Raw genomic sequence first — 24,262 nt, forward strand, 5'->3', positions numbered from 1 at the left:
AAAAACAAAGCCATTTTTATGGTTACTGACTGAGCATGTCGACTAAAGGGACATATTTTTAAACGATCTTGTCGTTGTTCTTAGTGTGATATTCGAATGTATTTTTCTTCCAATGAGCCTTTTAACAGTTGGAGTGAGAGGCGTAGAATCTGATTGGTTGTTTTTTGTGTATCCCTTGACACTGGCCAATCAGCGCGCTTGGCAGATTCAGGTGGTAAATCCTGATCCTGCCTCTGACTGTAACACGGCCCAGAGCTCCCTGCTCTCTCCCCCGTAGAGTATTTTTCAGCCCTGCCTTGGCTGCTTCCCTTCCCCCGTGCCGCCATTAAAGCTCGTCCGCTTGTTGTTTGGAAATCGGAAAAAAAAATGATAAAAATGATTTAAGGCGACACAACGGACCGCCAAGGGACGGGACTAGGGGGGGTTCTCGCTCCGTGTTATGTATGGACCTTCAATTGCCAACTAAACGGCGCCCCAAAGAAGTAAAAATGCGGCTGGTGTCGTCCAAGTGAGAGAAGCCTGAGTTCGGACCGGAGCGGGTTTCTCCGATCTGGCTGCGGGAAGCTCCATTTGTTTGGCCGCAGCAGGGGGGACCGAGGAGTGTAAACACAGCAAAGCAAAAGGTGAGGGTTTGAAACAGCTTCTTACAGAGTTGACACGGGCCTCTCTAAGCATAATCCCGTAAAGGTTAGCGAGCAGCACGGCTAGCTCGGCTGTAATTTCTGGCTGGCAACCGAACGAATGCAGCCCGGTTATCATGTAAGATAACTAACCGCTAGCTAACACCGTTATTAGCTAGTTTATCAGTTAACTGCCCTTAGCTGTAGCTAATTAAACTCCGCCCGTTGCTTGTTTTTATCTGAGTACACCGTTTGCCACTCACAAGTAAATTAGTGACATTACATTAGCTGTTGTTTTTGTTAGCTTTACCTTGTGGGAGAAAACGCATCTGTTAAATATGTGTGTTGGTAAACTTGGAGGCGTGTCGTAAACACAGCACCCTCTCCGACCTTCCCTGGGCGAGTTAACTTTTTTTTTTTAACCTTTCATTTCTTAAGTAACGCTCTGGGCGTAGAAGAGGGCGCATGCCGTTTGTATCATTCAGTTTCATATGTGTGTAATAATAGGGTTCACATCGAATTCAATTTCAGTGCATCAGTAAGTGTCTTAACCAGTCACGCGCCTCCCTGCTGGGTGTCAGGTTTCTCTGTCCTTGTCTCCTGTTACCTCCTGTAGGGCACATTTGCTTGGTGTGAGTGTGTATCTTAGTGTATGTATTTAAAGTCATCGCCAGGTTTTAATAGAAGGTCTCTATTGTCTGTTGCCCAGTAAAAGCTCCGACAGGCCATAGATGTTGAAACTCGGCTGAGTGGTACAGGTGGCTTTATCTGTGTGCATTGTTTGAGAGAGTCACTACTGAAAACCTGGAAAAATAAGCAAAGCAGAGTATTTTTGTATGTTTGATGAGTTTTGTTCATCCTATTACCTTCCAGAAGTGTTTGTCTTTCAAGTAAACGATTACATTTCAGTCTGTATATTTGGCTTAACATCAAAGTATTCTAATAAAATATTTTCCCTCCTTTATACCATAGTGTGTTGCTTGCTGTGTAATCTCCCTGAGAGTGGATCTGCCGAGCTGAGAGTCCCTCTGAACGGCAGCAAGCCTCCCTCGGTGGCGGTGCGACGATGACCGAGCTGGTTGCCAAGTGGGCCTGTGAATACTGCACATACGAGAACTGGCCGTCAGCCATCAAGTGCACCATGTGCCGCGCTCAGAGGCCCAGCGGGGGTGCCATCATTACTGAGGAGCCCTTCAAGAGCAGCCCTGCCCTGGATGCCAGTCTGCATCAGTGGGACCCTGCAGGCCTCAGCAACAGCCCAACTCAGGGGGGATCCAGCTTACTCATATGTCCAGACTCCAGTGCTCGACCACGTGTTCGCATTGCTGATGTACCTGAGACAAGTAGCAAGTGGTCATGCCACATGTGTACCTACCTTAACTGGCCTCGGGCTATCCGTTGCACCCAATGTCTGTGCCAGAGGCAGCAGGCTCAACAACAGCAGCACGGGCAGCATGCAGTGCACCAAGGACATCATACTCAGCAGCCACGCAGCCCCACAGAATCACCCCAGACCTCAGGCTCTGGATGCCGCCCTGCCCCCCCAGCCACCACTACAGACCCTTGTGAGGAATATAATGATCGCAACAGGCTCAACACTCACACACAGCACTGGACCTGCACTGCCTGCACATATGAGAACTGGGCCAAGGCACTCAAGTGCGTGGTATGTGATCACCCAAGGCCCAATAGTCTGTTAACTGAAGCAATCGAGCTGGCATCTGAGCCCGAGAGCCAACAACCCCCCTCCAAACTTAATGAACAGGACAGGGACAACAGGAGGGGTGTTGTAGGGCATGTCGTTGGACAAGGAGTGGTAGGTGTCGTAGGTGGCGTGGGGGGCTGTAGCAGCAGCCAGAGGAGGTCACCACCAACCTCAAAACGGGAGTCGGAGGTAAACATGGACTTTCAGAGGATTGAACTGGCATCAGGGGCTGGGATTGGAAGTAAAGAGGAGCTTGAGGTGGATTTCAAAAAACTAAAGCAGATTAAGAACAGGATGAGAAGGACTGATTGGCTGTTCCTCAATGCATGCGTTGGTGAGTTTAAAGCATATATGGTTCATACTTAACCTGTTATTTAGCTATTTTGTTATGGTGAGCAATGAGTCAACAAATGATACAAACCAGGCACGAATTTATGTGAATGATTAACGCTATCCTTTTTATATATCCAGAGGACTCTTGATTTGCATCCTCTTGATGCTCACACACTGTATATGCTCAGAAACCCTCTGTGTTCAGCTAGTATAAACTTCCCCACACAAACAGCGAGTGTCCGGCCACCCACACTGTACTCTGGTGAATGCAGAGTAGGAGGGAGGATGAGCTTTATAAGCACAAGTAAAAAAAATGTTCCCCTCTCACACACTCTCCCTCCTGCCTTTGCCAGGGGTGCAAAGAGTTTGTTCTGCCCTCCCACTCAACGTTTATTTTGTCTTCCCCACCTGTGTCGTTGAAAATACCATCATTATTTTGGGTTATAATGACAGAAAGAAATGGGCATTTATACATGTATTCAAAATGCCAACAAGACTTTAGTAGTGATAAATAATGATAGATAGATAGAAACACCACCACAGCTAGTTTGCTCCTGTTTCTTCGCTGGGTCTCTTACTGCTTGTGACAGGGTGAATTCCCTCACATTGTCACCGTTGGGACTGAGCCTCAGCTGGTCAGAGTATCTTTAGCTTGTTAGCTGATTGTACAGATGTACAAAATCGTGTGATATTTGCCAGCACATTCATTAATGTAAAGTTTAGGCCACTTTTTTTCCAACAGACAGCTGGTATGGGTGCCGTTATGACCACTGTGGAAAACCACATTTAATTGGAAAAAAGTCAGTTAAATTCACTTGAAATGATTGTGTGTGTGTGTGTGTGTCAATTAAGAGTTTCTTTATTACTAAGTAGCCTTGTAATGAGTGTAATATTGTGCAGTGAGCTTGTCATTATGGGGAATTTAGCCCGTATAATTTGATAAAAGACTAGCATTACCCTCTCAGGGTAATTTCACTATAATGTCTCTCTCCATGTTATCCTTTAGATTCTTATTAATAGTAGTGTTTTACAGTGCCTTTTCAGCTTTTGAAACTAACTCTACCAGAATTTTAAAGCCAACAAATGGTATACTGCCAAAATGTGTAGGACTAGTATATAGACAATATGGACTACATGGTGGAAGTGCTGAACAGAAAACTACACATTCTGTACCAAATGGCTTAGGATGAATACTTGGTGTTTGTAAACAGTGGCCTCAGTTCTGAATGATGCTCTAGTTTCCTGAGAGACCCGCTGACCTATAAATAGCATGGCCCATGAAACAGAAGCCAAACAGTCCCTGTAGTGTGCATGACCCCACACCAACTCCCCGAACTGCCTATGTTGCTTACCTGTGATGCTTGTATGGATATTTATCTTATAAAGCCAGCGACACTGCTTTACACTGTTATCCTGAATATTAGGTCATAAACACAACTGTGGTTGTTCAGCTGGTTTGAGTGGCTTTGTGGCATTAGTGGAATTGCTCTTAGGGGTTGACGTTGCTTGTTGCTGTCGTCTTCTTCTGAGGTTTTTCCGAAACACTGAGCGGCATCAGGAGAGTTTTATGTTAAGTATTTTTCATTCATGTTAATGGGTTGTATAATTTTATGAGGATCTTGTAAGTGCCCACTGGGTTTTGTTTCTGCAGGGTATTGGCCCACACTGTGTTTAATAGTTGAAAAGACCTTACATAGAAACCAGGCTAGGAAATACCAAAATAGCAGTGTATGAAGCCTCACATATTATATAGTGATTTGGGAAACACTATGCATGAGTCCTCTTTGGTCTTAACATAGATAGGCATACAGTCTCTCAGACATAGACACTTACCATACATGACAGGCCAGTACTCCTACCTTAGGAATGTGAAAAGAAACAGGAGCATGGTCAAAGGAAGCCCATGTCAACACAAACCTGTGTCCTACTTTCTTTGAGGTGTTATTACTAAACCAAAGCTGTAATAATATTTCTGTACTTCAGTCATTTTGTGTTATTGTTAAGGGTAATAATTTAACGGCTTTGCTGAAGTCTAGCTATGCGATGCACAGAAACATATCACAGTTAGACGTTTCAGTCTACAAAAAATGTAAACACATAAAACAAATAAGCTAAACAATGAAATGACTTTGTATACTGTTGTACTCTAGGTGAAAACAGGTACTTTTACAAGAACAATGTTAGAATAGAAAAGAAAATACTTTATTCATCCCAAGCTGGGAAATTTCACTTACCGGTAGTTGTAGTTGTAATTAGTTAACTATTAGGAACAGAGTGTACTACCTCTTACAGAACAAATACACTCTTCTTTCCACAATAGACACAGCTTTAACATCCCCAAACAAGTAATGCGTTTCCTTCTGGAATCTAAGGTGAATGTGCTGAGGTGATGGACATGGTGATGCGATAGTTGATGTGAGCTGTCTGGTTTCACTCAACTCATAAATCTTAGCATAGTAAGTTATGAAAATGTACATAATCTTTTTCAGACGTCTCAGGGTGGTTCATCAAATGGGCCAGAACGTTTCTCTATAGCAGGAAAGGCAAAGGAAACCAATATTGCTTGTCAGAAAGATCTGTTGTGCCTGTTGCCAGCAAAGACCATAGAACAAGCTTGAAAATGCCTAATCTTAGCTAAAGTAAAGACAAAGTGACTAGTTTACCTGGAACGAGGTTAAATGATTTAGCAATGTTTAAAAGAGGGAAACATAATAAAATGCTGTCTGAAGGTATGTGCATTTTAAACTAAGGCATACAAGTAAAGACTCCACAGTTGTGAAACATGTGACCTCAAATGAAAACCAGTTTAAAAGTTTAAAATAGTTATTAATGTCTAACTTCATTGTTTATTCTGCAGTGTATTGGGCCCTGCTCATGGCTCTACTTTTGGAGCTGTGTTTCCTTTGAGGTTCTTTTTCTAGCCTTTAAGACTAAATCATACTTCTATATTCATACCAGCAGGATGCACAATGTCAGGACACTATAAACCACTTTTCAGTCAGTCATTTGGATATGTAGCATCAGGAAAAACACGTTACCAATATAGTTTGATTTCATTTGCTGGGCTTAAAACATTCATCTGTACAACTAATAATGTGTCAGATTCAGTCCTCAGTGCAGTGTGGTTTATTTGCTGTGGGGGTGGTCTAATTTCCTGTGCAGGGAAGTCATTTTTCTGACTTTGTATTAAGTTGTACTACAAAGCCCTAAAGTTATTATGTTCCTAAAGTGCATGTAAACAGTATTTGCACAATAAGAAATAGCAAAGGAACAGATCTATTCATTTAAAAAACATGGCACTGCAAGTAAACACATGGCCCAGATGTAAATGTAAAAAGTGAAGGCACAGCTGTAGATGAAGATTCTTAGTCATCCAGGTCTTTTTCAATAAAGAGCTCGAAGCGAGGCAATTTTCGCAGTGTCTTCAAGAAACTCGCATCAAGCTCTTGAACTGTAAAGATTATGTGACATAAGACTAACTAAAACACTAAATCTTGCCAAGTGCAAGTATAAGTAGTTTGATGGAGAGAATCTAGTTTGCTCGCAATCTGACAGTCTGGCTAATATTACCCAAGCTTTAGAAGCTTCTCCCTCAATATCATTTTAACATTCTAAAATCTGTCAGCCCTGTTAGAGCCCTACCCCCTTAAAGTGGCTGGTTCAGCGAAGTAAATGCACTAGTCACAAATGATGTCTGCTGTTCATTTTCCTGTGATAAAAGGCCTCTTTCTACCCACCTCATTGAAGCAGCTTGTACAGTGTGAAAGAAAAATGGCGGAATCACTTAGTTCGATTTGCTCCTTCTCTCTCATCAGTGTGTCCTAGGTGTACGACTGTTTACGTCGCTTGTGTTCATCTGTGAGAACAATAGTGACTGCACGGCTGCAGGCACACCCACACTAATGGAGTGTTCTGTGGAAAGTGGTTGTGGTCCCTCTATCAAACTGCACTGCCATTGTATAGCTTCTCTCCTCGTCTCTTGTTGCACTAGCCAGCTCCACATGGCACAACGAGTCCTTCCACCCACTCCATGTCTCTCTCTCACACTCACACACAGATGATGCAGCTGAGCATTGTGTGTGGTCCTTTTGACATGAGAACAAAAAGCTCAGCAGTGCTTAATGCTGTCAAATGTACCAGAGAATGCTACATGTCATTTACTGTATATGCTAGAAATAGAAACGGTGCATGTGTGAAGCTTTGAAGTAAATTTGGACTTTGATATTTGAGTAGATATTTGTCATAATAACACACCTGTCTAAATAGTATATTCTACCAATATCTCTCACTGTGTTCGCAGAGTGAGCAGGACAGCAGGCTAAAATCTAAATACGATTTTTTTATCAATGTCTGCTTCTGCTTTGGTTTAAAAATATCCTCATCACGACAATATTCATCATCAGTCATCCACTCTAGGCACATCACCAATTTGTATACTCCTCCTTAAATTAATACACAGACTTGACCAAAAAACATTTATGGACCAAAAATTGAATATTGTACAGCTGAACATCCGGCTAGTCAGTGTGTATGTTAGTGATGGGTTATTGAAATTTGTCCAAATAATGGTGGAAATAATTTGAAAACTTGAAAAGCCTGTGAGTTTTAAATTAATTACAGATTCCGGTTTTGTTTAAATGGGTCTCGGAGAAAATAATCCCACTGAAACGCATGTTAATGATGTATAAATTACCCTCATATTTACTCTGCAGAAATTACCCTCACGTTTGTAGTGTTTCTACTATACATCAATAACACCTGTACATAGTTTACTTTACCTTGCTTTACAAGTCCTGTCATGCACATCCCTATCTCTAAAATGATAAAATCCAAAGTTTGTTGAAACATGCACCCTTGTTGTAAATGGTACAAGATTAAGTAGCAACCTCTGGGACTGAGAAACTGAAAAGTGCATAAAACTGCATTACCTAGATTGCCTACTCAAGACTGGCAAAAGTTTTTACTTTTTACTTTTTGTATTGCACCTTTTGTAACATTAAAACTAAAGAGTACGATGTGATGCTGTTGCTCAATAACCCTAGTGAGCAAAAATTCAGTTCAAAAATGGTTGTCAAAAATAATTGCCTCAGTATTTTTCTGCATATGCCCTAAAAAGGACAGAGGAGCATACATGCACATGCATCTAATGTAACATATCCTTCAACCCTCATGCTAAGATGTGTAAGCCTGAAGATTATGAAGAGAAAAAAAATCATTATTTCCTCTTGACTTCTCAAAGTTGGTGCAGCTGCCACAGAGATAAAGCACATTCTGATCCCCAATATTTTAGGCATTTTGGTCGAGCACAGAATGTCCTCTGCACAAGGTTGTATTCAAGTCTTTTTTGTGTGTATGTTTGCTGTGCTGTGATATGATTTTAACTAGAGGTTTTGCCATTAAAGCTGCACATTGCAAGTTTACAGGTAAACGGTTTATTTATTTTTTGTGACCTTTCCCCTCCCCCTTCTTTTTGTCTGAAAGGTGTTGTGGAAGGCGACCTTGCATCTGTGGAGGCCTACAAGTCATCAGGAGGTGACATAGCACGACAGCTCACATCAGATGAGGTGCGCCTATTAAATCGGCCCTCCGCATTTGATGATGGTTTCACGCTGGTCCATCTAGCCATTCGCTTCCAGAGACAGGACATGCTGGCAGTGTTACTTACAGAGGTCAGTGGAGTCACGCAACAGAAAAATAAAGTAATAGTATGCTGTTTAAATTTAAGAACGTGAGCATCTACTTCATACATGTCCTAACAGGCTTCAGAGAGAAGAGCTGAGTCATGGTATACTTGTTAGCGTGCACATTGTTGCATCAGAGGTGATGCAGCCTTTTCTTGCAAAGTCTCTTAATCTCAGCATCCATTGAGATCAGCTGGGAGGAATCACAAGGCTGAAGGGTTTTGAAAGGGTTGATTGCAGCTCACAAGCTATCAGCACTGTGATCCCAGATAATCCGTACGCATACACCTCTCCTCACTCAGCCAACTGCCCCACTTTCTTTTCCGGACGAGGTTAGTGAGTAACCAGCAGATCATGTTTCTGAAATTCTACAAAGCTCACGACTGTTTGAAGGCTGTATACAGAAGCCGTTGTGTTCTTTTTATTGTCCTGTGCACCAAGTCATAGAGTGATAGTAGTCCTTCACCGCACAAGTGGTACCTTTTTAAGTTTCACAAATTTAGAATGAGTGTGTAGATGTAGAACGGTACTATGTTGTCTCCAACCTATAAATCATGAATGGACCCTGGCCTCCGGTAATAACATCTCTTCCGGCAGTAATCCAGCCTCTTATTTATGAAATGTTTTAGACACACTGATCTCCTCCTCTAAGCAATACTTCACCCAAGCAAATTCACCCTATCCAGCCTGCAGAAGCTGGTGACTGTTGTATTTTTAGGCATCTGATTTATTCACTTGGCCATAGCATGCAGCTAAACAATCATGAAAGAATGTTTTGCATCAGTTAAGTGAGACATTTTCTTTGGTTTTGTTGTTGCTTGTGATCTTCCACAGTAGTAAAATGCTTTTCCTCGGTCCTCAGCCACAGCTTTATGCTTTTCTGTAGAGTATACTTCCCTCTCTTTACCTTCCTTTCCTCTCTGCAGGTATCCCAGCAGGCAGCCAAGTGTATTCCAGCCATGGTGTGTCCAGAGCTCACAGAGCAGATCCGTCGTGAGGTTGCAGCTTCTCTGCACCAGCGCAAGGGTGACTTCACCTGTTATTTCCTCACTGACCTGGTTACGTTCACCCTGCCTGCAGGTCAGTAAACACCAAAAATATTTGTTCTGTCCACAAAGCAACTGGGAAACGCAGTACAACTGAGTTTAGGAATGTCACATAACATGAATTCCAAAGACTGTCAAAGTGTACTTTCTGTACAAGAGGAACTTTGTAGCTGAAGAAACCCAGTCAAGCCTTTACTTCTAGCTGTCCAAGTGTCTTAGAATGCTTGTTTTGTTTACTTGTGGCATATGAAATTGCTTGTTGTTGGGACGCTGAGGGGACATAATGCTATGGTTGTCTGTTCCTAACTGCCAGAAAACGAAGGCTACCTCTGTCTCTCTGTTCGAGTATTGTTCTTGTTACTGAATACAGCTGCCAGCCATGTCTGTCATTCATAACAAAACTATATATTTAGCATTTTTGCCTACATCCCTCTCTGAAATTGCATGCCTTCACTACTGTCTCTGTATGAATTTCATTGTGTGAAATAACCATTATGCTTCAGTCTGTTGCCGGTAGCTAAGCTAAGGATTTTTGTTTTGCCGAGTGTTCAGGACAATACCGACCTTGGCTTCAGGCCACTATAGAAACCCATTCTGTTCAGTTCCACAGTCAATGCATTCATTTATTTTAGCTGAAGAATAAGCTACTGTGTTGACGAGAGCTCAGAGCATCCAGTGAAAGCCATTGCTGTTGTGGAAAGAACAAACCATGGAGGCTTGAGTTGAAATGAGTAATGACAGAAAGATATTCTAGTTGGCCTTTTCAGTTATTTCAGTGTTACAAGTTGTTAAAAGTGTATCTCTATTAAGTAAAATGTTAATGAAATGTAATGTCTTTTGTTCCAGACATTGAGGATTTGCCTCCAGCAGTTCAGGAGAAACTTTTTGACGAGGTGCTGGACCGAGATGTACAAAAAGGTGAAATGCTTAGTCTCAGCTTTATGACTGTGTGATACACCCACCACATGCTGTGCTCATGTAGTTTCTCTGAGAGTGAAACCAGATTCAGCGACTGTCTGGACACTTGACAAACAGAGGGAGCCCCTCACAAAGTGTGTACTATAACAGGGAGGCTGCAGAGTGCTGGCAGCGTTGTATTACTTCTATTTACTCTCGTGCCAACACACTTCTTTCCCCTGCTGCTTGTCACTCTGCCAGTCGGCCTGTCTTTATTGTGTGCACCAGTTGAGTCTGCGCTAATCAGCCTAATTGAGTTTTAGGGATTTTCTCTGATCTACATTGAATGATTGTATTACCTTTTAGCCCATACACACACACACACAAATGTAAACACATTTTATATGTATTGCCTTTCCTTGTATAGCTTTCTGCTTATTTGTTCTGTTTAATCAACACAGTGTGCCAAATGTCTGTTTGCACTTAGATTAAAGTGTTAGTAGAATTGTCAAATTTCACAGTGAACACAACACTTGTGCCCTTTTTGCAAGTTTAGAGATTACGATGAGGCCAGTTGACGGTTCTTAAACCTGATTACCTGGCTGTGTGTGAGGGTATTTGCAAAAAAACAAAGACGAAACTCAACAGAGCAGCAATGTACCAAAAAGGAAAAAGATATTTTTGCTTAAAGGTTTTAGTTAAATAAATAAATGCAATAATAATTTCAAGTAAACAAAAAATGTTTCTTCAGACTGAAGATTGCAATAATAAATGTAAAAACCACAGAAATATTGTGGAATCAATTTAGTAGCATCATAAATCCTCCCTTGGTTAATTCTCTAGTTTAAGACATCGCCTTCCCCCAGCCACTGGCTTTAGGTGACGCTGAGAAAGTGGGAGCTTTGTAGTTTCTTTTTAAACATGCTAGAAGTTATTCCTTTAACTCAAAGTGTAAATGCAGATGTTACAGTAACAAAACCATATGTATTTTGCCATAGTCTTACAATATACTGAATACTGTTGTCTGTGTCTATTCAATAATTCAATTTAAACTGACTCAGATTAACAGATTCTTGCGGCCAAATAACAAAACAGTTGAAGTTTATCTTGCACTTCCTGTCATGTGGTAAATATTAGCGGTCGGAGTGGTCGGAGAGACACATCTGCTCCTGTCTGCTGTATATGGTTTTCTGCTGTAACCTTACTTTTTACAGTCATCTGGTTTCGTGGTGTACACCGTACATTGTTATGTCAGATCTATTTTCAAGGGCATGCATAGTCATTAACACTATCCCAAATGGTCATTTCAAATGCCATCGCCTGTTTTGCAGGAAAGCAAACACAGTATGTCCTCTGTGTAACCACTGATTGTTTACACTGTTGCACTTTTTTGTACATGTCCTCTTTGTAGTTAAATAATTAGTAACAGTACAAGCTGCTGTAGAGATATAGTCAGTAACATTTCCTCTGCTCTTTTTCAGAACTTGAAGAGGAGTCTCCCATCATCAACTGGTCACTGGAGCTTGGCACTCGGCTGGACAGCCGACTGTATGCCCTATGGAACCGCACAGCTGGGGACTGCCTCCTGGACTCTGTGTTGCAAGCTACGTGGGGAATCTTTGACAAGGACTCTGTGCTCCGCAAGACACTTCATGACAGTCTGCATGACTGTTCTCACTGGTGAGATCTTTAAACTGAAATCAGTACAGACTGGTGTGTCCCATTGAAACCTGTTGAAAGGTGTGTCCCAACCTTTCAACAGTGTGGCTAATTTGCATTCAGTCTAAAGCATATGCAAACTGTGTTAAACAGATAGCATGCATATTATTAACTATATAAGCACTGTCTGAGATCATGGACAGCATCCACAATGTCTCTTACAGGAGGGTCATCATCCCTCTCATGTGCCCCTGAAGCCTTAAGTTGACACTTGTGTGAGCTGCATACTTGCACCCAGGATTGTTTTAATGGTACAAAACATGTTTGTTGGTACTAACTTTAGGAAGACGAAAATTGAAAGCAGCCTCTCTGTGTCAGACCAGACTGAGTCTGAACATACCAGTTAAATGTGACTCATTATCTGTTTGTAAGAAAGTGTTTTGGGTTTATTTGTGAGAAAATTACTATTCAGATATAATGAGCATTTGCAACCTGAACAAAGGAATCCAGTCAAAAGCAGTCACACGCCTGTGCACACTGCACAGATAATAACATCGCTTTGTGTGTGTGCAGGTTTTATACGCGCTGGAAGGAGTGGGAGTCATGGTATTCTCAGAGCTTCGGTCTGCACTTTTCCCTCCGGGAGGAGCAGTGGCAGGAGGACTGGGCCTTCATCCTGTCTCTTGCCAGCCAGGTACATATACATGAAAGCAAATGTTATCATAAATGAAGCCCTGACTTCAAATGTGACATATTAATGAAGCATGAATTATGCATGGAGCTTTACAACCTTTACCACTGTCTGCTTAATCTGTAATGCCCTCTGAAAGTGCATCCTGTCTGTCATTAGCACTTCTTTGCCTTGTTGCTGCTCTATGTGACCTCACTGACTAAGTATTTGGGCGGGTTGTTGTTATTACATCTGGATGTGAAAGCTCAATAATAAATGTCTGTTTTTAACACTTAGATTATGCCATAGTAACTTGGCAGCATTTAAGAATCCTCTCTTTGTAGCTTCAGCAGCCCTGGCTGGGCTAATTGTTTTTTTCATGACTGTTTTTGTGTTTTCTTTTACAGCCAGGATCCAGCTTGGAGCAGACCCACATTTTTGTCCTTGCACACATACTTCGTAGGCCTATTATCGTCTATGGAGTGAAGTATTACAAAAGTTTCCGTGGCGAAACTCTCGGGTACACCCGGTTTCAAGGTAAACAATAAGTCGCCACTTTGTGTTGTTTTTGGTCAAAACGTGGCTGAATTTGTGACACAGATCCAATCTGACAGGCGTAGAAGGACTTAACCTTCTTTGTGAAATAGCTCCAGCCTACATGCGTCTGCATAACTGTCATAGCTGACATAACTGCCCCTGTGATCTGTCAGTAATTGGTATTTACAGCATGTATCTGTCTGTTTTTGCATGGTATGACTCAAAACAAAATAACAAAACAACGCTGTGTCACATGAGAACAGCAGAATTGCATTATGGTGCAGTAAAATGTTCCACACGCATTCCGATACAGTTCAACATATGTAAACCATCAGAGCCCCAAGTCCACCTTTACGGCCAGCAGTAAAAACAGTCTGGATTCAATTTGCCTGCTGAGTGATGCTGTGCAGGGGATGATGAAAGTGCTCAGTAAGGGCCAACTGTTTGTGGTGAAACCCGCCTGATGGATCAGTGATTTACTGTTGCCAGGAGCCAATGTGAAACACACGGTGAAAGGCGTGCCTTTGGGCGCCTATAGCGCAAGAGGAGAGAGGGGTTGTCTCAGTTAAAGTGGAGACTAAGTGAACCCAGTAAAAACACAGTGGTTACTGGGAGAGAAACGACAGTGGCGGTTACAGAAGCATTCATGGGGGAAGGGAATATGAGACATGACTACAGCATTGATTGTGTTGGGGACTTTATGCACTAAACTGAATTCTTTCAGCATTTCCACATGTAAACTCGCTATTTGGATTGCATAAGTGCATTCACACACACACATAAAGCAAATATACCATATACTGTACATATTTAGTAAAATTACCCTGTGTCTGCCCTGCACTCTCCTCCAGGTGTGTACTTGCCCCTTTTGTGGGAGCAGAGTTTCTGCTGGAAGAGTCCCATTGCTCTGGGCTACACACGGGGTCATTTCTCAGCACTGGTGGCCATGGAGAATGATGGCTTTGACAATCGCGGCGCAGGCGCCAATCTCAACACAGACGATGATGTAACGGTTACGTTCCTGCCACTGGTCGACAGCGAAAGGAAGCTGCTCCACATCCATTTCCTCTCTGCACAGGAAGTAAGGAACCCACCTCCTTGACCTATTTTCATTTTTCTTCATTTGTCTGCTGTTTTTTGTGTCTTACTGCTGTGTTTTTTCTTCAGTATGACAAAATTGAACTGCAATATTTAGCACAAAAAGTACCTAGCCTGCAGTAGGTACTTTTTCTTCCCAGAGGAAGGTCCTACATAAGAAGTTGTGGTAGTATGAGCTCTATATAGGCAAGGGTCCACTCAAAATGACCCTGCAGTTAACAAATCACCCACATGATCTCTTCACTTCTGTCCATTGCTCCCTCTGATGGTCATATTTAACATGTTTTCAGATGGGTAATGAAGAGCAACAGGAGAAGCTCCTGCGTGAGTGGTTGGACTGCTGCGTGACAGAAGGTGGCGTCCTGGTGGCTCTCCAGAAAAGCTCTCGCCGCCGCAACCACCCACTTGTCACACAGATGGTGGAGAAGTGGCTGGACGGCTATCGGCAGATCCGCCCCTGTGCCTCCCTCTCTGATGGTGAGGAGGAGGAAGATGATGATGATGAGTGACGCTACCGAAGCGGAGGGAGGGGTGGTCTGCGGGGGGGGGGGGGGCAGGACTCCTCCCCCCCTCCTCTCGCTTACAAAGCTTTTGTTTATTTTTGTTTTCCTTTCCTGACACGGACAAACTGTGAAAGCCTTCAGGAGAGGACAGGGAACAACACGTCCCCATCCACAACCTCCAACAGAAGACATCGTTTAACACTGACTGATAAAAGGTTTCGGAGAGAAAATAGAAGTTTACGAATGCAAATGACCTTTTGAGTAGTTTCAGATGTAAAGGTAAAGGTAAAAAAAGAATCTCTATCCATAGATGTAAATGCATGTGGTTGTTTAAAAAAAAAAGAGTATAAGGAAATATACCAGCATTGATTGAAATCAACACTTTATATCCGTTCAGTATGGGCACTGACGAAAGCACACTTCCAAATTGATCTTTTTTGATGTTTTTTCCAGTTGTATAAGAGTTGGCTTGTTTTGTTTTCGAATGGCCAGGGACAAAGCCAATACCATTACCTTTAGAAAAACAGATTGTGAAATAATAATAATAATAATGATAAATTACTTTAATCCTTATTACTAAGCACTGCACATTTATTACAATATTTCTATATAAATACAGTATCATTGCTTGAATTGAGGTCATATATGAAGCTCTTGAAAAGGGAGATTTTTCCCTACACTCACTAAAGGTTTGGCACACTAACGTTCATGTTGGATCTTTGGTTTACCTTTTTTCAGACTGATTGAACTGAGAAGGTGTGTGTGTGTTTTCTTCTACATATTTATTGTTTGGAAACTTATTTGACTTAAGAGCTTTTTTGTGTATATTTTTCTCCTTTTTGTGTGTTTTTTTAATTATTATTCTCTCAATCTTAATGCACACAAACACTGTTGCTGTGAGGAAAGAACCAATCATTACCATCAGTGAAAAGTTTACTTGCGTTTTTTTTTTGCGATTGAGTACCTCATCTGGATGCCTAAAATCTGGTGCTTTTTTTCTGGGCAGACAAGTGTGGAATTGAGACTCATTCAATGTCAACATAAACCCCACCTCTAAGCCGCGCTCCCCTACTTCCTGTTTGTCGCTTTGTTGTCACCCTCATGGTACATGTCCGTTCACCTCCTCTGTAAAGCTTGTTCGTTGTCATGTGAACCCATTTTGATAAAGGTCATTGTGAGAGATTGCAACCTTTAAAACCAAAGCTGACAGAAAATAAAGAAAAAAAAGGTTCTTTTTTTGCTGTGAATGTTTGCATTGTGTTTTTTTTTTTTCTTTCCTTGCCATGGCGTACTGTAACCTGTTTTACGTTTCATTCAAGTCATACACATTTTGAGCATCACCTGTATGTTGCTTTGTATTTATGCAATAGTTGCAGTTGTGACTATGATGGTTTGTGGATTTAGGCCTGACTTCACTAAACAGTGTGTAATGCAATGAGCAGGCAAAATAAGGAAAAAAAATAAAGGAAAAGCCTTTTTTGAATGTCCAACAAAACTGTTTCCTGTCTGGTATTCTTGGTGTCATGTTAATGCTGCATGTCACGACATCACTGCTTTTTATTATCGCTGTTACTGCAAAAATAGGTGAATTATTCATAAAGTGTGAAAGCTCTTTTAAAGCATATCCCTCACTTTATTCTACACATGTTTTAGGTTTGTGGCTCCCTCTAGTGGATTTAAGATTTCTGACAGTATAGGCAGGTCAGATGAAGGTCATAGACTGTATAAACCCTTAGTAATAGCTGATGCTGTATACTGTGGCTATGACCAGACAGAATTAAACTGTTTTATAACAGATGTTAGTCAAAAGCATCTGTTGTGCATTTATTTACATTTAATAAAAGATTGACAAACTAGTCAGTCTTTTTCCAATCTAATATAATTAGGTTTAAAACATTTTTAGGGCTTCAACTAATTAAACAATGTTACTGTTGATTATATATGTTGTTATATACACATCCACAACACACACAATTGGTTTCAGCCTGATGTCTGCATATGTATTCATAGAATATTGTTAAAAGTATCACGTGTTTACAAATAACCTACCACAAGGTCACTGAAGGTGTTTTATTTCAAGAGTGTGTGACAGCAACATGTCAGAACCAATCAAATTAAAATACAAATAATTATAAGGTAAATCAAAAATGAAAAAAATCTTGCCACAGCAAGATGTAATAAAATAAAATAAAATAAAATAAAACAAAATAAATGTTTCTCCGAATCAAAAACGAATGTATTTTCAACAACTGAGCCAACAGAACTGCTGAAGGCTGTGGTCATTTCCATTTACCTCATCATGCTCCAGACATCAGGCCTTGTTTACATTGTTTCAAAGGTTTTATAAATGTAAGCTTGACCAAATGTAAAAAGTGAACATGGATCATACCAACACGGGGCCGTTCTCCTTTGATCCGCTGGACGTCTCACTCATATCAGACACGTCCTGTCACACGCACAGTGTTGACTGACCACCACCACCACAGCTCCTTCTGGTACAGTGACATCAGTGGCTGACATGTCACTTCCGCTTTCTTCACCTGTCAGCAGTGGGCGGAGTTTGCGCCGTCTGGAAGGCTGCGTGCGTCTGAGTTTTGCTCCGGGGGACGCATCTACCGTTAGATTCCTGTGAGCTGCGAGCTAGGCAGCCATGGCGAGGAGTGTTAACGCTAAAGTAGTTATTATAGGAAGCGGGATATCAGGCATATCTGCGGCACACAGGCTCGTTAAAGCTGGCTTTAATAATGTCCGGATACTGGAGGCGACAGCAAGAAGCGGTGGACGAATAAAAACAGGCAGACTGGGTGAGAATGCAGAAGCTAGCTGTCTTAGTTTCACAGTCCAAGGGTCACTAAGTAGTTTTTTAACACACTTTCAAAGTGCTGTTGTACCTTTTCATGCGATTTTACATTAGCTGTGTTCCTCTCTGATCAGACTTTAGCATACAGTACAAATACTGGTTATAATCGCAGTACAGTAACGCTGAGCATGGCTGTTTCTTGCCGTGCTTAGTTGTGTTCTATAAACCATGTGAGTTAACCACACTTTGATTCCTGCCTATAAAATTGCTGCATAAAGGCTACAGTCTGAGTTTAACGTTGCTTTTCCTTTCCGTGACTGCACACTGTTCTTCACCTGTAGGTGAGAAGATTGTTGAGATCGGGGCAAACTGGATTCATGGACCCTCCCAGGAGAACCCAGTGTTTTGTCTGGCCCGTCAGTATGGCCTCCTGGAACCAGAGGCTCTCACCCCAGAGAACCAGGCCGTGGACATCGGAGGGCACCCACTCTGGGTTCCAAATTTTTTCAGCAGCTCAGGTTGCCACAAGAATCATAGCCTAATTTCCTCATGAGTTCTCTGTATATGAGTTTTAGTAGGCTGTTAGTCATGTGATATAGGTGGTTATAGCCTTTCCTTTAATCAGTACACCTATAAAACACGTGCAGGCCAAAGGCTGAATGCTGAGGACATCTTACCTGCTCAGGAGATGTTTGCTGAGCTGCTGAATGAAAGTTCCGAGTTTCACAGTCAGGGAGGAGAACCGTGGTCCAGCGTGGGTGATTTCATACGGTCACAGGTGCATTTCTTTTACTGATTATTGGCAGTGTCTGAGGGTTAGTTGGATATTAACACATTGTTTTGTTGTCTGTGGAGGTGAAACAACGAGCAGCAGAAAAGTGGAAGGATGTTGACGCAGCGACCCGATCTCTGCGTCTGTGTGTGATCAGTAACCTGTTGAAGGTGGAGTGCTGTGTGAATGGGGCTCACAGCATGGATGAGGTGGGCCTTGGAGCTTTTGGTTTGTACAAGACTCTGCCTGGCCTGGACTGTACATTCCCAGGGTGAGTACTCCAAAACTGCAACTAGTATTTAATTGATAGATAATAAACAATAATAAAGTGCATGTAAAGATAAACAGCATATTTAATAATATTGTCTAATGTAGCATGCATGTAGAGTGTGTACCGAGTTTCAGATTCTGTTTCCTGTGCAGTGGCTATGAGGGTCTGATCAGCAACCTGATGTCAGAGCTCCCCTGTGGTTTAGTGAGCCACAGTAAGCCTGTGCGCTGCATCCACTGGAACAACACGGAGAAGAGAGGCACACCTGTGATGGTCGAGTGTGATGACGGGGAAAAGGTTGTTGCTGATCATGTTATTGTCACGGTGCCTTTAGGTAAAAGCTGCCTCTACACAAACACACATTTTAGGAATAGTTTTAATGATAGTGTCTTGTTAACATGTGGCAACTGTTGCCAAGAGTCTACGTCATTAAGAATTAAATATGTCAACAAACGGGTATTTCTTGCCGCTAACTATATCTAACATCTCCCTACTCTTTCACTGTTTATCATTTGTTGTCAGGATACTTGAAGAAGCACAGTTCAACCCTGTTCCAACCTTCACTCCCTCTGCACAAGTCACACTCCATCCAAAGGCTCGGCTTTGGAACAAACAACAAGATTTTTGTGGAGTTTGATGAACCGTGGTGGGATGCTGACTGCGAAGTTATCCATTTGTTGTGGGAAGATGAGGTGAGACATCAGAGAATTCCTTTGTTTATCCCTGAGGGTAAAATTCTTTAAATATAGATGTCTATATATATATAACTATTTGGGGGGCTGAACGATTTTATAAATAAATTTAATTGCGATTTTTCTGGCAATTATTGCGATTTCAATATCCACGATTTTTTTCAAATCAAGTTTTAGTGAACATGAGCATTTGCAAAGATCACAGAAACTTACATCATACCTAGGGGTGGGCGATATGGTAAAAAATTTATGTCACGATTCTTTAATGATGAAACCACGATCACGATTTTGCCTGACTCTGTCACTTCTCAAAAACTATCAGTAGATCTAAAAGTAAACTCAGACTTAGAAGACGCACCGCTGCTGCCGGCAAAAACAGTACCGAACATAAAGGTGGAGTTCGTTTTAGGGACCGGTTCCTCCGTGACCTGATTCAGTTAGGAGCAGTGCAAAAAACCGTGGCTTTCATCTCAAAATCACGTTGTCTGAGATCGCAATTTTCGGTCTAAAACGATAGATCGTTCAGCCCTAATATATATATATATATAGTTAAAGCCTGACTGACTGTATCAACTGATAGTAAGGTAGATAAATATGCTCAGAAATAGTTTTATCACATATTTTGTCTTCCGCTTCATCTCCTGTCATGTGTTAGGATGCTATGGTAGACCATGTGCCTGACCTACAGAGATCCTGGATAAAGAAGTTGTTTGGCTTCACAGTACTCAAACCCACTGAAAGGTCACCTTGACTTTAATAGTAAGTTGATTTCCATTGTCCTCAGGATTATGTTGTGATGTATATTGTGTTTTTTTTTTCAGGTATGGCCATGTTCTCTGTGGCTGGATTGCAGGCCATGAGTCTGAGTATATGGAGACTTTATCTGAACCGGAGGTCACACACACCATCACACAACTTATTCGCAGGTTTACAGGTGGGACACGTCCACTGAGACATTTTCTGTGTGGTATTATTATATATATATATATTATATATAATTGCTCCAGAGCTTTAAACTGATCCCCGCCAGCACTCATAGTCTGACTGCCTGTGTGAGTTTAGGGAATCCCACCATTACACCAAGGAGAATGCTGCGCTCACAGTGGTTTCACGACCCCTGGACATATGGCTCTTACACTCACCCAGGGAAAGGGTGCTCACAGCAGGACCTGGACAACATGATGGAGCCACTGCCACCAAAGGGATCATCCTCCCAGGTTTGTGCACAAATGTTTATCCTAAGCTCACAAACCACCTGTCACATACAGAATCAAACATTTGACTGTTTTTTTTTGCTTGTTTCAGCCTCTGCAGGTGTTGTTTGCTGGAGAAGCAACTCACCCTTGTTATTTCTCAACTGTTCATGGAGCACTTCTCACTGGGTGGAGAGAGGCTGACAGACTCATCTCGCACTATTCCTCTGTTAATCCATCTGAGATTTCCAAATCAAAGCTTTAAACGCATAATGCTGCTCTGCCGTACAAATAAATAGGGCAGAGTTTCCCAACCTTTATTGAGCCACAGCAAATATTTTACATTTAAAAAATCCCACACCACATCTCACTTATCCAACTGTAGGGGGTATTTAATTGTTCTACCCGTCACTATACATTGCTGGCACAAATGAACTAAGACAATTTATTTACCAATAATTAATTATAAACCAATAATAATTTTTGGACCATTTTGGATTTTTGGATTTTTAGGTTAAATTGGATAATTTCCCATGGCACACCTGATGATCTCTAACTGCCCACTAGTATCCTACAGCACACTGGTTGGGAAACACTGAAATAGGTTATATAGACTGTGAAGCGTCACCAACATTTCAGAAAATATGTGATACACCTGACTACTGAATAGTATGTTAACCATACAGCATGCAGTCTCAGACTCACATTTCAAATTTAAGTGGTTCTTTCCTGTAAACTCAGATGGTTTCATAAATATTCAAATCACCCAAAAAGTCAAGGAAATATAAACCTAAAATAGAGCAGCTCTCAATGATGCTTTTCTAATGATGTAGATAAGAGAAACCAAATCAGTGCTTTTACTTTTATTATTACATTTTGCTGCTAATGCTACTTTTATTCAGCCATGATTTTTTTACGCAGAACTCGAAAAAGATTATTGTACCCAAGTACAGTATCTGTATTTTTTTACACAACTGCCTTTATGTACACTTGTTGAAAATAACACCATACTTAGCTAAAGCCATGTTGTATAACAGATGTTTGTAATTTCAGTAATTTTATGGACTGATTAAAGTCTATACAGTTTTTGGCTTTCCTCTTTGCCTGAACTGATTGTAATCAACTGTGAATAAATTATTGATTACTTTTACCTGCTCCACGTTTGGTGCGTTCTTCACTAACACCTGCTCTCACTCACACAAGCTTCATATTTTGAAGGGTAGTATTTCAGATGTTATTTGGACTGTACCAGAGTATACTGCACACTGAAAATATGTATTACAACAATGTATTACATTAGAGTAGTTATTTATGTTTCTGCAGATGCCAATAATGTGTTATTACACCTGCAAATAATAACGCAGAAGAAGAAATCTTAGAAAGGTTACAAGCGGAACGATTGTTTGACAACAGATTCCAGTCGGGATGTAAACAGCGCTGCACGGCAGCGTAACAGTTTTTGTAGACAGTAGGGGGTCACTATTTTTAGTGAAAACAAATGAAAAACAGCAATTGTCATATTTATTTTAACAGTAGTCATGAAATTGTACCAGGCGCTCAGAAATGTCGACAAATTCAGAACCGTTTTTGACTTCGGTGGACGGGATGTAGCTCACTGGTTCCCCGGACACATGGCTAAAGGTGACAGCTCTGCTTTTTAAGTTTGTGCTAGCATATTTAACGTATTACTATAGCGTGAGTATGAATACTTTAAGCTTGTGTGATACAATATTCTCTTTACATACGTTCGTTGATCTTTGCAGGATTGAAGCAGATGAAAGCCAACCTCAAGAAAGTGGACTGTATTATAGAAATCCACGATGCTAGAATATCCTTTTTGTTGCTGCAATAATCCCTCAGGATTGTGGAATATGTACTTTAGCAGTGTCATTTTATTTTCAGCACGATGTAATAGCAGGTTAATCTAAGGATCACTATGTTTTCTTTAACATCAGTCACATTCCCTTGTCTGGAAGAAACCCTGTGTTTCAGGACACACTGGATGTCAGACCACATCTACTAATTCTCAATAAGATGGACCTTGCTGATCTGTCCAACAAGCAGGTCAGAAGTCTTGCACGTCAGCACAACGTCACATCTCTCCTGCTTTTTAAAACAGCTGCACTAACACAACTATTTGCTTTAAACTGCAGAGAATCCTGAAGAAGCTGGAAAAAGAAGGGGTTAGGAACGTTCTCTTCACTGACTGTTTAAAGCAGAGAGATATCAACATCAAAAAGGTCAGAAGTTTCACCTCAGCTGAATTTAAAGGAAGATTATGAGCATGATTACACAAAATAATCCCCTTTTCTTTGTAGTTGGTGCCAATGGTGATGGAAATCATTCAGAGCAAGCAACGATTTAACAGAGAGGAGGTATGCACAATTTAAACATGTGGTGGTGACATCTTCATGCAACCAGAGGACTCCAACATTTGCTTACCTTTTTCATGGCACTTACTTACTTACTTACTTTTTGTTTTTGATTATTCACAAGATTCCCCAAAAATTAGTTATCAATTATTGATGCATTTCAGAATACAAATTACTGCCTGATGGTGATTGGAGTGCCCAATGTGGGGAAGTCATCTCTTATTAATTCAATGAGACGAACAAACCTGAAAAAAGGTATGTGTAAGAAAGTCACTAACTGACCGTGATAGTGTGTCACCTGCACAGTAATTATGTTGTTTTTATACACCCATTACAGGTCGAGCAACTCCAGTAGGTGGGGAGCCAGGTATCACTAAAGCTGTCCTGACTAGAATCAAGGTGTGTGTGTGTGACTATGGGATTATGTGTTTTTGTGTGCCTGTATAGTATTTGTAGCTGTCATTGTCCTCAGGTGTGTGAGCGGCCCATAATGTACCTGCTGGACACACCAGGAGTTCTACCTCCAAAGATTGAGAGTGTTGAAACGGGCATGAAGCTGGCCTTATGTGGTGAGCAGAACAATATCCACATTACAAAAAAGAAATTCTGGAAATACACTGTGGACATTTTGTTCTGTTGTTCTCAACAAATAACTTGTGCTGAATCTGTCTCTGCAGGAAATATACTGGACCATTTAGTGGGTGAAGACATTATTGCTGACTACTTACTGTATTCTCTGAACAGACTTGAAAAGTTCAGGCAAGTTATTTTTATGTACATGGTATTTTCTTTAAATAATTTTAGATTTAATTCTGTCAACTTTTGTATTTTTTTTTACTCTATGTGTAGTTATGTAGATAAATACGAACTTGAGGAACCCTGTGACAACATCCAGCATGTCCTTAAACGTATTGCTGCAAAACTGGGAAAGACTCAGCGGGTCAAAGCCTTCACTGGAGTGGGTAAGAAAGTGTTAATCCTGCATCCCACAGTTTTTTCAGAAAAAATACATTTAAAACATGCTTAACAATGTTTAAATTGTAGTTTACTTCACCAATTGAACTGTTTGTTCCCCATCAGGAAACGTTACCATTACAATCCCAAACTACACAGCAGCAGCATATGATTTCATACGAGCATTCAGGAAAGGAGAGCTGGGACAAGTAATGCTTGACTGACCTGAGGCATTTTTGGAAGAAATCCAAAGACTCTAACTGGGTTTCTGCAGTTTGCCCTCAACCTGAAAAGTTTTATATTTAACCACTAAAGTGGCATCCAGAGACTATAGCCTGCGTCTGCCCTGACATGAGTCAGTTTGTTTCTTTGTGCTTGGATGAGGATAAAACTAACTAAAACTTTTGTAAATAAACAAATTCAGATCTATAATTTGTCCCTCTGTTGGTAAACACACAA

The 24,262-nt window shown here is 41.2% G+C and overlaps 3 protein-coding genes across 3 annotated transcripts; all 3 read left to right on the forward strand.

Moving 5' to 3' along the window:
- Positions 1-272: 272 nt before the first annotated feature.
- On the forward strand, positions 273-15,996 carry LOC114447424 (ubiquitin thioesterase Zranb1-like). Its single transcript, XM_028423669.1, has 10 exons — positions 273-623; positions 1,593-2,659; positions 8,140-8,327; positions 9,266-9,419; positions 10,232-10,303; positions 11,764-11,962; positions 12,515-12,635; positions 13,019-13,148; positions 14,000-14,229; positions 14,537-15,996. The coding sequence occupies exons 2-10, from the start codon at positions 1,687-1,689 to the stop codon at positions 14,753-14,755; spliced, it is 2,286 nt and encodes a 761-aa protein (XP_028279470.1). The 5' UTR covers positions 273-623; positions 1,593-1,686; the 3' UTR covers positions 14,756-15,996.
- A 1,312-nt stretch (positions 15,997-17,308) lies between these two features.
- paox (polyamine oxidase) lies at positions 17,309-21,627 on the forward strand. The gene is made up of 10 exons (XM_028423272.1): positions 17,309-17,553; positions 17,891-18,067; positions 18,197-18,327; positions 18,405-18,592; positions 18,745-18,926; positions 19,115-19,284; positions 19,940-20,025; positions 20,106-20,218; positions 20,347-20,501; positions 20,590-21,627. Exons 1-10 carry the CDS (start codon positions 17,400-17,402, stop codon positions 20,740-20,742), a joined length of 1,509 nt encoding a protein of 502 aa, XP_028279073.1. The 5' UTR covers positions 17,309-17,399; the 3' UTR covers positions 20,743-21,627.
- Positions 21,628-21,908: 281 nt separating this feature from the next.
- mtg1 (mitochondrial ribosome-associated GTPase 1) lies at positions 21,909-24,232 on the forward strand. Its single transcript, XM_028423468.1, has 11 exons — positions 21,909-22,118; positions 22,241-22,305; positions 22,437-22,541; positions 22,631-22,717; positions 22,796-22,852; positions 23,014-23,104; positions 23,187-23,248; positions 23,322-23,418; positions 23,527-23,608; positions 23,699-23,811; positions 23,930-24,232. The coding sequence occupies exons 1-11, from the start codon at positions 22,016-22,018 to the stop codon at positions 24,025-24,027; spliced, it is 960 nt and encodes a 319-aa protein (XP_028279269.1). The 5' UTR covers positions 21,909-22,015; the 3' UTR covers positions 24,028-24,232.
- The last annotated feature ends 30 nt before the right edge of the window (positions 24,233-24,262 follow it).

This window comes from Parambassis ranga, chromosome 15 (assembly GCF_900634625.1).
Source record: "Parambassis ranga chromosome 15, fParRan2.1, whole genome shotgun sequence".
NCBI classification, from domain to species: domain Eukaryota; kingdom Metazoa; phylum Chordata; class Actinopteri; family Ambassidae; genus Parambassis; species Parambassis ranga.

What these genes read in the sequence shown, in the direction of transcription:
- LOC114447424 (XM_028423669.1), top strand. Translation starts at nt 1,687, where the DNA reads ATGACCGAGCTGGTTGCCAAGTGGGCCTGTGAATACTGCACATACGAG. An exon ending in TGGCAGTGTTACTTACAGAG is followed by an intron (nt 8,328 to 9,265) that starts GTCAGTGGAGTC and finishes TCCTCTCTGCAG; the next exon opens with GTATCCCAGCAGGCAGCCAA. An exon ending in ATTTCCTCTCTGCACAGGAA is followed by an intron (nt 14,230 to 14,536) that starts GTAAGGAACCCA and finishes ACATGTTTTCAG; the next exon opens with ATGGGTAATGAAGAGCAACA.
- paox (XM_028423272.1), top strand. Translation starts at nt 17,400, where the DNA reads ATGGCGAGGAGTGTTAACGCTAAAGTAGTTATTATAGGAAGCGGGATA. An exon ending in AAATTTTTTCAGCAGCTCAG is followed by an intron (nt 18,068 to 18,196) that starts GTTGCCACAAGA and finishes AAACACGTGCAG; the next exon opens with GCCAAAGGCTGAATGCTGAG. An exon ending in GTACTCAAACCCACTGAAAG is followed by an intron (nt 20,026 to 20,105) that starts GTCACCTTGACT and finishes TTTTTTTTTCAG; the next exon opens with GTATGGCCATGTTCTCTGTG.
- mtg1 (XM_028423468.1), top strand. Translation starts at nt 22,016, where the DNA reads ATGAAATTGTACCAGGCGCTCAGAAATGTCGACAAATTCAGAACCGTT. An exon ending in TAGAAATCCACGATGCTAGA is followed by an intron (nt 22,306 to 22,436) that starts ATATCCTTTTTG and finishes AACATCAGTCAC; the next exon opens with ATTCCCTTGTCTGGAAGAAA. An exon ending in CAAAGCCTTCACTGGAGTGG is followed by an intron (nt 23,812 to 23,929) that starts GTAAGAAAGTGT and finishes GTTCCCCATCAG; the next exon opens with GAAACGTTACCATTACAATC.